The sequence below is a fragment of the Artibeus jamaicensis genome, unplaced genomic scaffold (genome assembly GCF_021234435.1).
Source record: "Artibeus jamaicensis isolate MK-2021 breed Jamaican fruit bat unplaced genomic scaffold, CSHL_Jam_final contig_797, whole genome shotgun sequence".
Lineage (NCBI taxonomy): Eukaryota > Metazoa > Chordata > Mammalia > Chiroptera > Phyllostomidae > Artibeus > Artibeus jamaicensis.
This window is the reverse complement of record NW_026521977.1, coordinates 9,033,196-9,048,804: the sequence shown is the minus strand read 5'-3', so window position 1 is coordinate 9,048,804 and position 15,609 is coordinate 9,033,196. Positions and strand designations below refer to the sequence as shown.

General features: G+C 43.0%; 1 protein-coding gene across 1 annotated transcript; it reads left to right on the top strand.

The window, feature by feature from the left end:
* The first annotated feature begins 3,354 nt into the window (after nucleotides 1–3,354).
* On the top strand, nucleotides 3,355–4,407 carry LOC119053096 (mas-related G-protein coupled receptor member X2). The gene has a single exon (XM_037150548.2). The coding sequence runs from the start codon at nucleotides 3,355–3,357 to the stop codon at nucleotides 4,405–4,407; it is 1,053 nt and encodes a 350-aa protein (XP_037006443.2).
* Nucleotides 4,408–15,609: the final 11,202 nt, after the last annotated feature.

The window sequence follows — 15,609 nt, the reverse complement described above, 5'->3', positions numbered from 1 at the left end:
GTGATAAAGGGACTGTGTATGAAGGTGTGAGCAGGGATAAGGGAAATTGATAAAGGGTGTGTAGGCCCCCAATATAAATCATACTTAGGAGCTGTAGTCCTTGCACATCCTGAGGGTTAAAAGGAAAGACAAGTTAGCAGAACTCAGGGATGGCTGTGGCTATAGCTATGGGTGTCACCGTGACCATAAGAAAAGCCACCAGACAAGGACTATGGTTAGTCAGAATAACACCACCTTGGGCAACTGACAGCCTGGAGCTGAGAGCCAGGGAGTTACAACCCCAGTCACCCTCCTCTTGCCTTCCAATCACCTGTCAGCGTCTCCCTTTCCTGAGAGCAGCCAGGAGCCAGAGGGAAAGGGAGCCCAGTGGTGAGGGAAACAGGCCGGTCCTCCTATGATGCAGAGGAGGGTAGAGGAGATAGAAATGATATTTGATGGTAAAAGAAAAAATCCATCTCTTCTTTTGACCTCCTAACTCTTTGTTTTCCTTGGGTTTTCTTTCTCTCCCTCTCTTTTCCTTTCTCTCTCGCAGGATGATTGTCTCAAGCTCTCACTATATCTCCTCAGTTTCTTTTTCTTTAATATATTTTATTGATTATGTCATTACAGTTGTCCCATTTCCTCCCCCTCACTCCTCTCCACCCTGCACACCCTCTCCCACCCACATTCCCCTCCTTTAGTTCATGTCCTTGTGTCATACTTATAAGTTCTTTAGGTTCTACATTTCCCATATTATTCTTACGCTACCCCTGTCTATTTTCTACCTACCATCTATGCTACTTACTCTCTGTACCTTTTCCCCCTCTCTCCTCCTCCCACTCCCATGTTATTAACGCTCCATGTGATCTCCATTTCTGTGGTTCTGTTCCTGTCCTAGTTGTTTGCTTAGTTTGCTTTTATTTTTGTTTTTAAGTGTGGTTGTTAATAATTGTGAGTTTGCTGTCATTTTACTATACATTTTTTATCTTATTTTTCTTAGATAAGTCCATTTAACATTTTATATAATAAGAGCTTGGTGATGGACTCCTTGAACTTGACCTTATCTGGGAAGCACTTTATCTGCCCTTCTATTCTAAATGAAAGTTTTGCTGAATAGAGCCATCTTGGATGTAGGTCCTTGCCTTTCATGACTTGGAATACTTCTTTCCAGCCCCTTCTTGCCTGTAAGCTTTCTTTTGAGAAAACAGCTGACAGTCTGATGGGAACTCCTTTGTAGGTGACTGTCCCCTTATCTCTTGCTGCTTCTAGAGTTCTCTCCTTCATTTTAATCTTGGCTGATGTAATTATGATGTGCCTTGGTGTGTTCCTCCTTGGGTCCACCTTCTTTGGCACTCTCTGAGCTTCCTGGATTTCCTGGAAGTCTATTTCCTTTGCCAGATTGGGGAAGTTCTCCTTTATTATTTGTTAAAATAAAATTTCCGCTTGCCGCTCTTCCTCTTCTCCCGGTACACCTATAATTTGGATGTTGGAATGTTTAAAAATGCCCTGGAGGTTCCTAAGCCTCTCCTCATTTTTTTTTTTTTTTTGAGTTCCTGTTTTTTCCTTCTTTTCTGTTTGGATGTTTCTTTCCTCCTTCTGGTCCACTCCATTGATTTGAGTCCCAGTTTCCTTCCCATCACTGTTGGTTCCCTGTACATTTTCCTTTATTTCACTTAGTGTAGCCTTCATTTGTTCATCTAATTTGTGACCAAATTTAAACAATTCTGTGAGCATCCTGATAACCAGTGCTTTGAACTGTGCATCTGATTGCACATGCTGGCTATCTCTTCATCACTTAGTTGTATTATTTCTGGAGCTTTGATCTGTTCTTTCATTTGGGCTGCTTGTTTTTTGTCTTGTTGTGCCAGTTATGTAGTGAGGGGCAGAGCCTTAGGTGTTCACCTGCGTGGGGCAACCCAGTTGCTGTATTCTGACGCTGTGTGTGGAGCAGGGGTCAGAGAGGGAATAATGGTGCTTGCTCTGCTCTCTGCTGGATTTCAGTCACTTCCCCACCTTCCCCCAAGAAAACTGGGCCCTTCTGGTGCTGATTCCTGTGTGGGTGGGCTTGTATTAATTCTAAGACCTTGTGGGTCTCTCCAACAAACTCTCCTGTAAGGCTGGGAGTCTCTCCAGGCACCTCAACCCCCACAGGTAATTTGAATCAGTGTTTTGAGGCTTTATTTTCCTGAGCTGGGACCCTGGGTTTTGCTGTGTGTCTCCCAGTTTTGCCTGGTTTATCTGTGTAAATGTGGGACCGCCCAGTCTGCCAGCTACCTTGTGCACCACACCCCCCCACAATCCGATGCCTTGCTGGGTCTGTGAGCCACTACCTGTGCACCCAGGGCCCACCAGCCGCCACTTTGCCACGAGTCCTCTCTACCCAGCCACCCAACTCCACCCATCCTACCGGTCTGGATGAATATTTCTTCTTTAACTCCTTGGTTGTAGGACTTCTATACAGTTCAATTTTCTGACAGTACTGATTGTTCTTTTGTTTCCAACTTTTTGTTGTCCTTATTTTGGTTAGGCGAGGAGGCACAGTGTGTCCACCTATGCCTCCATCTTGGCCAGAAATCTGTCTCCTCAGTTTCTTTTTTGACTCTTTGAACCTCTATTGGGCATCACCTCTTTGGAATAACCTCACACTATCATCATAAGTGTCTTGAGAATGCAATGTAGGTTTCACTTAACAAGGTGGGAGTACAATGTCATCGATAAGTATTTCACGTTTATGATTTTCACTGCTCTAAGAAGAAACCCATTGTGAGAGTGACGTAACCTGTGTAGGGCACACATAGCTGGACACACCACTGAACAGCAGTGCTTCCTGTCTTCTTCATGAAGATGACACACTCCACCACCTCCAACACCAAGAGGCCTGGCTACACCCACACCCCTCATAGTAAGAGGTTGCGTACGAGTTACAACCCTAAATCATGCTCTCCTTTATGGGGGATGGACATCTCAGTCACTGAGATAGCCCAGAGGTCACATCTAGGGCTCCCAGCTTCTAGCCCTTCACAGGAAATCTCAGTCCCAGGGCACACGTGGTGCTGAGATCAGAGTCCTCTTGTCATCCCACACACCCTGTGCAGGCCTTTCTCCTCCTGCTTCCTGCAGACACAACATGGCCTAGGGCTGTGCCTGGAGGTGTTTGGACCATAAACTATGCCCACTCAGTACAGGGTCTGTGTTGTAGTAGGAAGAGCCCCAAACTCTAACAGTCAGAGAGAACTGGGTTCGAATACACCTTCTGGGCTCCAAGGCTGTAAAATCTTTGGTGACTTACTCACTACTACAAAGCTCCATCTCCCTCCTCTGCAGCACAGACAGTAGTTCCTCCCAGGAGCAGGGTGGCCATGAGACTCAGTGATCATGTACCAGGTGCTCAAGTCCTGTTTCTGTTCCAGTGGCACCAGTGGAGGGTTTCTGAGCTCAGAAACAACTGTCGCAGCCTGGATCACAGAACTCACACAAATAAGTGGAAGTGAACAGCCCCATCTGCAAAGTTTGAAGATGGAGATCATAATCCTGAACTTACTGACCATCATCACTGCCCTGGTCGGGATGGCAGGAAATGCCACTGTGCTCTGGCTTCTGGGCTTCTGTATGAGGAGGAACGTCTTCTCTATCTACATCCTCAACCTAGCAACAGCTGACTTCACTTTACTCTGTTGCTGTATTTTGCATGCCCTGGAGACACTCATCATGTTCTTCTGGCCCATCTCCAGATCCTTCCCGGACTTTTTTGTCACTGTGTCAGTCTTTGCCTACATCGCAGGCCTGAGCTTTCTCAGTGCCATTAGCACAGAGCGCTGCTTGTCTATCACGTGGCCCATCTGGTACCGCTGCCGCCGCCCCAGACACATGTCAGCTGTCATGTGTGCCCTGCTCTGGACCATGTCCCTGCTCCTCAGCATCCTGCAAGGAAACTACTGTGGCTTCCTGAATAGAAATGTACATCCCTTTTGGTGTCCAGCATTGGATTTCATCACTGTGGCCTGGCTAATGTTGTTATTTGTGCTTCTCTCTGGGTCCAGCCTGGTTCTGCTGACCAGGCTGCTGTGTGGCTCCCAGAGGGTGCAGCCCACCAGGCTCTATGTGACTGTGGGGCTCACAGTGCTGGTCTTCCTCACCTGTGGCCTGCCATTTGGCATCCACTGGTTCCTCATATTCTGGTTTCAAAAAGATACTCGTGCCTTCTTTCGTCTTTTCCTGATTGCTGTTTTTTTGTCCTGTGTCAACAGCTGTGCCAATCCCATCATTTACTTCTTTGTTGGCTCCTTTAGGCAGCGATGGTGGAAGCGGCAACAGACCCTGAGGCTTGTTCTCCAGAGGGCTCTACAGGACACCCCTGAGGTGGATAAACATGAAGGAAGCCTTCCTCAGGAAATTCTGAAGATGTCAGGGAACAGTCTGTTGTCCTGATTCAGAGACTTGCTTTGTTCAGTTGATGTGACTTTGAAAATATGACTCTGTCCCTATCAGTTTGGAAGGTTTTCTTAACATGTTTGTCCTCTGGCCCTGGAATTAAAACAGTTAACATAATAGTCCTGCTCCTAAGGTTTAAGACAGACCCTTTATTGCAAACACTGAGAGCACAGTCTGAAGGACAGCCTCCCCCAGGGCCCTCACCCCGTCCCCATGGAGCTTTTGCCAACTCTGTGCCCTCTTCTGTAGAATCCCACCCTCAGCACCAGAGGACAGCAGTGCAGGAAAGTCTAAATTTCTTTCATCATGGCACTTGATGGAAACTACAAGAATATTACATTTTGACAAGTTTCTGTGGTCACTCCCCTGTAATCTGTCTCTATAAATTAAACAAATGAAAGTTCAATTGAGAACACATGCAGCAGTCTTCCTTGTTTCTGGCAGGCCTTAGACTACCTTTCTAGAATAATAAAAGTTGATTGAATAAACGAATTAATGAAGGAGCAAAAGATAATTTTCAAATCAGTCTGTGCTAACTCCTCATTTGCCATATGTGAACCACCAGCTTTAAGTTCATTGTTCTACCATTTTCAAACTTGGTAATATGAAGTTAACCTCTACAACTAGGTAAATCAGCATCAGGGCCTATTTAAGATGAGATATGTTGTCTACTTGTGTTTCCTTTACATACTTTCCATGAGAATCCCACATTCTCCTTCTTGTTCCAGCCCTTTGCCTTTGCTCCAACTCTCCCTCCTGGGGTAGGTGCTCTCTAATCCTTTGTGGCCGGTTTGCAGGGGGTATTGCTCAACTCCATGTTCTCTGAGGACAGGATCTATGCCAGATTTGCCTTTTATTCCAAAGAGCTCTCAGCATTTATTAATCTTACTACAGTAATTTTTAAGTCACATATTCTATAAATAAACATATAAGTTTAAATGTAGCATCTTCTAAAATCTTCCATTTTTGATAGAGGTGTAATTAAGAAAGGGTGATTGCACAGATTATGAGGTCTATGAACTTTGCCAGTGACTATATCCATGTGACCCAAACCCCAATCAAGATATCCTTTCTTCTCCTCTGAAAGTTCCCTCGGTCCCTCCCAGTCACTCCTCCTGCCCAGAGACAGCATTTGTTCCTACTTCTGTCACCAAAAGTTCATTTGCTCAACCTTTGGCTTCATATGGTGAAGATGAAAAAATGTACTTTTTGTTCCTTCCTTCTTCACTCAGAATAGTATTTTGGGATTGACCCATGTCACTGCATGCACAGATCAGCAGTCTGTCCCTTTGTAAATCTGAGTGCTATTTCATTGCATGTGTGCACCACAGGTTGTTCTTACACTGACAGACACACGGGTAGCATTCCATTCTGGGCTACTGTGAGCACAGCTGCTGTGAATGTACTTAATCCAGTCTGTTTTCTGGACATTCATTTCTGTTTCTTGGATAAATAGCCTGAAGGGAAATCATTGGGTCATACAAAGATGTATCATCAACTTTGAGAAATAGCCAAACTCTTTTCCAGAGCAGTTGTGCTATTTCACATCCTCACCACCAACATACACAAGTTCCAGCTGCCCCAGGAGCTCTCCCCAAACATGTATTGTCAGTCTGACTCACACTCATTCGGATGCACCCAGAGTGGTATCTGCTTGTGGTTGAGTGTGCATTTCCTAAATGACTAATGATTGAGCATCTTTTCATGAGCCTATCAGCTACTTTTATTTTTTGAAGTGTCTGTTTAAGTTTTTCCATTTTTACTGTGTTACCTTTTTTCATTTATTTGCAGGAGTTCTTATATATGCAGAATGAGTCCTTGGTTAGTTTTTTGTATTATAAATATTGATTTAGTTACTAGTTTGCCTATTCACTTTAATAGACTTTATATTTTTGTATACTTTTGGATTTAAAGAAAAATTACTCAGAAAGTACAGAAGGTTTCTATATAATCCCTCTCGCCATCCTCAATTTCCCACACAGTTTCACTTATTACTCATGTCTCCCACAAATGTGGCTCATCTATTTAAATGAATGTACCGGTATAGATACATTCTATAGGCTGAAGTTTATACTTTCTATTAACATTGACTCTTTGTATCGCATAGTTCAGTGGACTTAACTATCATAAAACATTATGCATCTACCATTATAATATCATATAAAACAATACTCTGTCCAAAAATGAATAGAAAGCATTGGTTTCTTTCTTTCTTTCTTTCTTTCTTTCTTTCTTTCTTTCTTTCTTTCTTTCTTTCTTTCTTTCTTTCCTTCTTCCCTCCCTCCCTCCTTTCTTTCTCTCTCTCTTTCTCTCTCTTTCTTTCTTTCTCTCTCTCTCTCTCTTTCTTTCTTTCTTTCTTTCTTTCTTTCTTTCTTTCTTTCTTTCTTTCTTTCTTTCTTTCAAATTTGTCCTTCTTGGTGTTCTCAAAGCTCCCTAGATCAGTGGTTTGGTGCCAGTCGATAAATCAGAAAATTCTCATCCCTTATTACTGCAGATATTTCTACTCATCCTATTCTCTTTCTTCCTCCTATGATACTCCAATTACATGTATGCAACACCTTTTGTGATTATCTCAAGCTCTTGAACATTCTGCTCTGTTTTCTTTCTTTCAGTATTGCATTTGTTTTGCTTTTCAGCTGGCAAATTTCTATTAACAAATCTTGAGGGTCACTGATCCTGCAAGACTATACCTAATCTACTGATGAGCTCTTCAAAGGCAATCTTCATTTTGGACATAATGTTTTTATTTCGAGCATTTCCACATTTTTAGAGGCTTCATCTTTCTGTTCACATTGTCCATCTACTCTTGCATATAGTCCATATTTCCCATCGAACTTCTTAACATATTAATCACAGTTGTATAAATTGCCATTCTGATCATTCCCAATTATCAGCCAATCTTAATTTTTTTTACATCTTATATGAGGAATTAATCCTATTGCTAATAATAAAAAATTAAAAACAGAATATGTTTATTATTCAAGACTATAGTCATAGCTAGTAAAAAGGTCAGAATAAACACTGAAACAAGTCATGATTTTGGGTAGTAGGGTACAGAAAGACTTTTGCCATTAATTTGATACACTTTTATATCAACTGGAATGAAAAGATAAACTTGTACTTATTACTACTGTGCTAAACAAAAAGTCTGGAGGTTGATGTGGGTCTAAGGTGCTGCACAGGAACACCCTGAACTCACCTCTCCTCACAGACAAACTAAATTAGCAGCTCCATACAGAGCAATTCCTCCTGAGGAGGAATAAGTGCTGATTGAACAGCTTCTCCACTACAAATGACAGAGGGGCCAAATAGTAAAGATGGAAACCCTACACTAAATGTGGGGACTTGCAGAAGGAGGGGCTTTCCCAAGGGGCCCAATGTAGTACTGCCTCCCCTGGGGCACAGTAAACTAACAGTAGTTCAAGGGCAGTGAGACTATCCAAGAAGGAAATCCATTCACTAACCAGAAAGTATCTGCTAAACATGTGGGCAACTGCTGGCATGTTCTAAGATGTGAGGCACAAGAGAGAACCATTGTTTATGTTCCCACTCCCCTTGGACAGATGACTGGGAGCTCAGTGCAAACACTGTAGCCAAGCTGCAGGACAACCCCAGCATCCCCAAAGTCCCTGGCCCAAACCTGCTCTAGCCAGCCATGGTGCAAGGTTTGCCCAATACCCATGTGCTCTGGAACACCTCAGCCTGTGCCAACTCCAGTTCTAACTCTGTTCCACCAGAGCTCACTGAAGCCAGTTTGTCCTGCATCCACTCAGCTCCAGCCAGTTCTCCAACTACCTGCTCTGCTTGGGTGGTCCCAGAGCTACACACCTTAGGTCACCTGAGCCCAGGCACATTCCAGCTCCAGCTAAATAGGACTGGGACCATACAGGGATACCTGAGCCCACACCCACCTCAGTTCCAGCTGCCTGCAAAAGCCACAGGCACACACACTCTGCACAGGGTTTGCTGCTACACAAAGCCACACTTTCAAAGACCAAGAGAGGTAGCTGCTCCATTAAAAACAAATACAAAAAGTAAAACAAATTAGGACAGAAATGTGTTTCAAATGAAAAAAAACAAACAAAACAGAAACTTCAAACAATTGCTAATGTAATGAAGATAAGTAATTCATCTAAGAAAGAGTTCCAATTTGGTCATAAATATGGTCACCAAACTCAGGTGAAGAATAAAGGAACACAATGAGTACTTCAAGAAAAAGATAGAAATATATAAGAAAGAACTAATCATACCTGAAGAATACAATAACTGAAATGAAAACTACACTATAGGGAATCAAAAGCAAATTTCAGGATGCAGAAGAGCTGTATTAGGATTAATCATCTAGAAAAAAGAATACTGGATATTGCCCTGTCAGAACAGCAAAAGCATGTTTCAGAATAAGAAACTTCTGGGACTACATCCAGCATGCTATCACTCACATATAGGATTCCCAGAAGGAGAAGAAAGAGAAAGGGACAGAAACTGAATTTGAGAAGTAATGGCTGAAACTTCCCTAAATTCAGGAAAGAAGGAGACACTGAGGTCCAGAAAACACAGTCCCAAACAAGAGGAGCCCGAAGAAATTCATACCAGGTCATTTTATGGTTAAAATGGCAAAAGATAAAGATAAGAAGTGATGTTAAAGGCAGCAAGAGGAAAAAAGTCACATAAATGGAAAATCCCACAAGGCTATCAGCTGATTTTTCAACAGAAACTTTGCAGGGAGAAGGCAGTGGCAGGATGTATTTAAAGTGCTGAAGGAAAAAAAAAAAAAAACAGATCACCTAGAATATTCTACCAGCAGGTTATCATTCAGAATTGAGGGAGAAGTGAAGTGTATCACAGACAAGCAAAAACTAAAAGAGTTCAGCACCAAAAAACTGGCCTCACACAAAATGGTAAAGGTCTTTGTAAAGTGGAAAAGGCCATAATCAAAGAGAATATATATGAAAGAAAAAACTCACGGACAATGGTCAATAAAGTGAAGGCAGTGAATCAACACCAGAAGTGCTAGTGTGAAGGTTAAAAAAACAAAAATAACAAAATCAACTATGATTAAAGTAAGTAGGTAGGGGATATACAAAACAAAAATATCTGAACTATGACATCAAAATATAAAATTTGGAGGGGGGAGAGGACATGTAGCACTTCTAGACTGTGCCAGAACTAAATGTCTATCCACTTGATATATATATTCAAACCTCATGATAATAATCATAAATGAAAAACACATAATATATAAACAAAAATATAAAGAGAAAGTAACAAAAACATAACACTAAAAAAGTTAAACCCCAAGGTTTAAAAAAAGAAACTAAGAGAACAGAAAAAGAACTACAAAAACAACGCACAAAATGGAAATAAATACATAGCCATCATAATTACCTTAAATGTAGCTGGACTAAATGCTGCAATCAAAGAATCAGGAGTGGCTGAATGAATGGGGGAACAGAGACCCATGTATGTACTACCCATAAGAAACTGACTTTTGGTCAAAACATACACAAGACTGTAAGTAAAGAAATGGAAAATAATATTTCATTCAATAATGTGAAACTACAGATGGAGTAGCTATACTCGTATGAGACAAATAGACTTTAAAACACAGGCTATAACAAAAGACAAAGAAGAACATAATGATAAAGCAATCAATCCAAAAATAAAATATAATGTTCATAAATATTTACACACTCAATATCAGGGCATCCAAAAATAGCAAGGAAGTATTAAACTGATATAAATATAAAGGGAGAACTTGGACTTCCGGCCAAGATGGAGGCATAGGTGGACACACTGCAGCTCCTCACACAACCAAGTTTAAAGACAACAAAGTTTTCGTAAAAAAAAATGCAACCAAAACAGAAAATTGAACTATACGGAAGTCCAACAACAACGAACCGTTCAGCCAGACCAGTAAGAGGGACAGAGCCAGTGACTAGCGGAGTGGGGCTGCGCAGGAAAACTCGGCCAGACTGACCCAGGTGTACGGGCGGTGGTAGGCAGATCCCAGGCATGGGGTTGCAACGGGTGGACCCTGTGAGGGCACAAGGCGGCAGGCTGACTGCAGTCACACAGTCGCGCACAGATAAACCAGGTGAAGGAGCAGCAATGAAATGGACCACGCAGGCCCCAGCAGCAAAAAGCAGCAGAGGGTACCACCATTGCCCCTCTTTGACCCCACCCCCACATGCAGAGTCACAAACCAGTGACCTGGGTGGCCCCGCCCTGGTGAACATCTAGGCCTCTGCTGCTCATACATAACAGGTGCAAACATACCAAAACATTATGGCTCAAGAAGAACTCAAAGCTCCAGAGCCAATAACTCTAAGCAACCAAGAGATAGCAAAACTCTCAGATGCACTGTTCAAAACACTGGTGATCAGGATGCTCACAGAACCGGTGAATTTTAGTCACAAATTAGAGGAACATATGAAGGATAAACTAATTGAAATGAAGGGAAATGCACAGGAAACCAATAGTGATGGAAAGGAAACTGGGACTCAAATCAAGGGAATGGACCAGAAGGAAGAAAAAAATGACCAAACAGAAAAGGATGAAGAAACAAGAATTCAAAAAAATGAGGAGCGGCTTAGGAACCTCCAGGACATCTTTAAACATTCCAACATCTGAATTATGAGGTACCAGACATTATGAGGTACAACATTCTGAGGTACCAGAAGGGGAAGAGGAAGAGCAACAAGTGGAAACGTATTTGAACAAATAATAAAGGAGAACTTCTCCAATCTGGCAAAGGAAATGGACTTTCAGGAAATCCAGGAAGCTGAGAGAGTGCCAAAGAAGGTGGACCCAAGGAGGAACACACCAAGGCACATCATAATTATATTAGTCAAGAGTAAAATGAAGGAGAGAATCCTGGAAGCAGCAAGAGATAAGGGACAGTCACCTACAAAGGAGCTCCCATCAGACTGTCAGCGGATTTCTCAAAAAACAACTTACAGGCAAGAAGGGGCTGGAAAGAAGTATTCCAAGTCATGAAATCCAAAGATCTACATCCAAGATTGCTCTATCCAGCAAGGCTTTTATTTAGAATGGAAGGGCAGAAAAAGTGCTTCTCAGATAAGATCAAATTCAAGGAGTTCATCATCACCAAGCCCTTATTATATGAAATATTAGAGGGACTTATCTAAGAAAAAGGGGAAAAAAGAAGATAAAAAATATGAACAGTGAGAGGACAGCAAACTCACAGTTATTAACAACCACAGCTAAAACAAAAGCAAACTAAGAGGACAGCTAGATCAGGAGGGGAACCATAGAAATGGAGATCACATGGAGGGTTAGCAACAGGGGAGTGGGAAAAGGAGAAGGTACAGAGAATAAGTAGTATAGACGGTAGGTAGAAAATAGACAGGGGAGGGCAATAATAGTATGGGAAATATAGAATCTACAGAACTTGAGACACGTGGACATAAACTAAAGGAGGGGGTGGCGGGGAAGGGGATGTGCAGGGTGGAGGGGAATGAAGGGGGGAAATAGGACAACTGTAATGGCATAATCAATAAAATATATTTAAAAAATAATAATAAAGGGAGAAATTGACAACATACAATAATAGCGGAGAATTTAATGTCTCACCTACATTAACAGAAAGATTATCGAGACAGAAAACCGACAGGGAACACTGGCATTAACTGACACATTAGAAAGTACAGGGGGAGGAGGTGGCATGGATGACAGCATGAAGCACCGAGAGAACAGTTTCCATCCAAGAGGTCATGGTTAAGTGCAGAAGAACATACAGGGGAAAGGGTGCTGTCCATGGAGCATGGGGTTGGAGAAGCCCATGCTGTTGCCACCTGACCACAGAAGACAATGAGCTGAGTCAGCAAAGGTCAGGCTGAGGACCTCTGGAAAGTTATCAGGTGGGGTCCACATGATGGGGTCAGCTGGTGAGGGAGTCCAGAGTCACTGGACCTGTGGTCAGAAGCCTTCCAGCTATTCCTGGACACCTTCAGAACACAAAGATGTAAATATGCACCAGAATGTCCTTGTAACCATCATCACAGTGTATATGGAACTGCTCACTGCTGGCTTTTGAACAAAACAAGGGTTAGGGGCTCTAATCCCCTGGACAGTTGGAAATCTTCATATAATTTTACTAAAACTTTTAAAGATTTCTAAAAACCTTACTAAAAATCTACTGTTAGCCAAAAGCCTTGGTGATAATGTAAACAGTCAACTCATATTTTGTTATATACATCATATACTATATTCTTACAATAATGTAAACTTGAGCAAAGCAAATATTACCTAAAAATATAAGGAATAAGAAATATTTACTAAATATTTACTTTATTTACTAAAAAAATTGCCTATTCCTGGAAGCAAGCAGTTCAAACCCCTGTTGTTCAAGGGTTAACTGTATGAACATCAGACTTACTAACATCCTTTGCTCATAAAACCTTGGGCCTGCAGGTGTCCCTGACCCAACACCAATGATCAGCTGTTCCAGACTGAGCAGAGCTCCTGACACCTACTCTCCCCAAACCTTTTCCTCTTTGTCCCCACACTAGTGCTCTCAAAGAACCACACTCCTGCTGCCTTCACCCCTGCATGCTCAGTTTGTCTCCTAGGTCCTGGCACACAGTAGGTGCTCTGTACTTTGTTAAGTTGAGCTGGTCTGGGTGTGCATCTGGAGCCGACAGCAACCTCAGAGAAGTGCCTGACACTGTGTCCCCAGCTCGGACTCCAGCAGGAACTCTGCAGGGATGTTAAAGTCCTGACCCTGCTGTTTCTCTGTGGTCCCCCCACTCCTCTAATCCCCCTGCCCCAGGTAGAGGGGTTAAAAATGAATTCGAGTCTTCATGAGCCCTTTCTTGAGATAACCCCTCAAACTGCTGAAGGGGACGTGAAGGCCTGAGAGTGGGGGCAGAGAGACAGGAGTGACACGTAACACCAGTGACACTAACAGGAGAAGCAGAAACAGAGCCATGCAGAGACGCACAGGGGAGACAAAGGCAGCAAAAATCAGAGGGAGTCAGAGACAGGCAGATGCAGAAACAGGAGGGCAGAGCACAGAGAGAACCCCATCCGGTGGAGAACCATGGGGACAGAGAGGCAGCACTGGACAGTGACAGAAGGGGCTTCTCGGTCACATGTCTTCTGGGATCAGTGGAAGCAGTAGTTGGACTCCCACTGTCTGTCAGAATTGACCAAGCCGGGGGCCGGATGCCTCCACTAGTCAGCCTCAGCCAGTGCCCAGCATCCCCTGGAAAACATACTTCCTGTTCTGAAAAAGTAGAGATTATCATCAGTGCAATTCCCACCCCAACAGGATCACCCAACAGAGAAGGAGTCAGAGGGTGGAACTTTGTGGTGAAGGGGAAAGGCACACACTGGCCTCATGCCTCAGAATGCTGCACCTATTCCCCCATTATCTTCAAGTGGGTTATTTTAAATCTGGCATTTCTAGGTGGGGGTGTTGTCATTTTGGGGTTTTCGTTTTTGTTTTGTTTTTCAGGAAAAGCATTAGTGTGAAAGTTATATCTCTCTAGCTTTCTGGACATTACCAATAAATTTCTCATGTAATCTTCCTACAAATGTCTTTATTGAATACTTTTTCTTTACAATTGTCATTGCAATAGAAAGAATCCCTGTTCAAAACCAGAAACTCTTGTTCAGAATCGTTTTCTATGCGATGAGATAGAAAAAAAGTCCTTATTTTTTTCAGACTATATAGTCCCCTAGGTTTCATGTTTAATCCTGTGATTGAAGGCATTCTACAAGTAAAAGGTTCCAGTACATAAGTTGGCCTGCCTCTAATCTCACTGGGTTCTATGGGTTTTGGGAAAATGGTATCCATCAGATAAAGTCTCTACCTGCATCAGAACAGTCCAGGAAAGTGGGCTTATGAAAAGTCCTCTGGTGGCGTTCATCCACAGCATGGAGACAAGTTGGCCTTGGGCTGTCGTAAAGAAAACCATGGCCTTTCCCTTTGAGAAATGGTGAGTAGTTTATAGTTCTCACCTCAACCAGTGTACAGTCCAGAACTATGCCTTACCAGTACCAACTCAGCCATTGCAACCTCAGTGTTGATTTTAAAACAGAAATCTTAGAAACTGTTTATTATTAGCATACAGATATTAGTTTTTGGCACACTCTGTAAGCCTCAAGGTTTTGTACCAATTTTTCTGGCTGTGACTTTTAGTCAGTTTTATGGCCAATGCCCAGGAGGAGCAGGGTTGAAAACATCTGACCCTTTCATAGTCACGTCAGGGTATGGATAGAAACTTAGGGTCATTACAGAACTCTGGACTATTCTCTGGCACCAGCTACTCATTCCTCGGAGAACACAGGCAGACAGAAAGGGTCCACTACGACAATGTGTGACCACACAGAGGGCTGTCTTCCCAGCAAGGCTGCCCCCACATGTTTACACTCAGAGAGGGGAACTGACAAATGAAGGCCGAGTGCTCGGGCCACACTACACGTGGCTATGCAAAATGACACTAACCATAGTTCTCAATTTTTCAACCCAAATATATCCATCAGAACTAAGTGGCCTGACACTTCATTCAACACTCTTCCCTGTTCAACACTTGACTGACTTTGTATTCTACATGCTCCTCTTCATTTCCAAATGCTGGACTAGAACTTGGCTATAGAAGAGGGCTTCCTCAGCTGGATTGCAGGGCGGTGGAAGCAGGCAGGAAGACGGTGCCCAAAGCCTGTGCTCCAGGCAGGGTGCTTTGATGTGCTGCCGCCAACGTGGACTGGGGGGTCTTACAGGATTCAGTCCTGTGAGTCTTATGATTCTTTCAACTGTACAGCTTTGAGGAACTCTGTACAGAAAGTTCATTTCACTTTTGAACCAAAGACTGCTGGATTTCACCCGGGCAACTGATCATTTTGATGTCAGTGGCATCCCTTGTCAGATTGGCTGCACTCTGACATCAACCAATTCACAATTTGTAAAAACGCTTTTCAAGAAGAGTGCCAGCAGGTGCTCAAACCACAGGCGTTGGCCCACTACCTATTTCCAAACCCTGTGTTCCAGCAGAGAAAGCCTTGTCTCCACCGAGCCCACTTGAGCATCCAGAAAACCTGGAATATACAGAAATGCAGACCTTGCCAATGCTAGGTCTGAAGTAGTGGAGCTGGAGTCAGGGAACCTGGAGTCTCATCTGACTCCATCAGCAACCTGGGCCACAACTCCAATCTAGGCTATCCAAGCAAATAATA

What these genes read in the sequence shown, in the direction of transcription:
- LOC119053096 (XM_037150548.2), top strand. Translation starts at nt 3,355, where the DNA reads ATGTACCAGGTGCTCAAGTCCTGTTTCTGTTCCAGTGGCACCAGTGGA.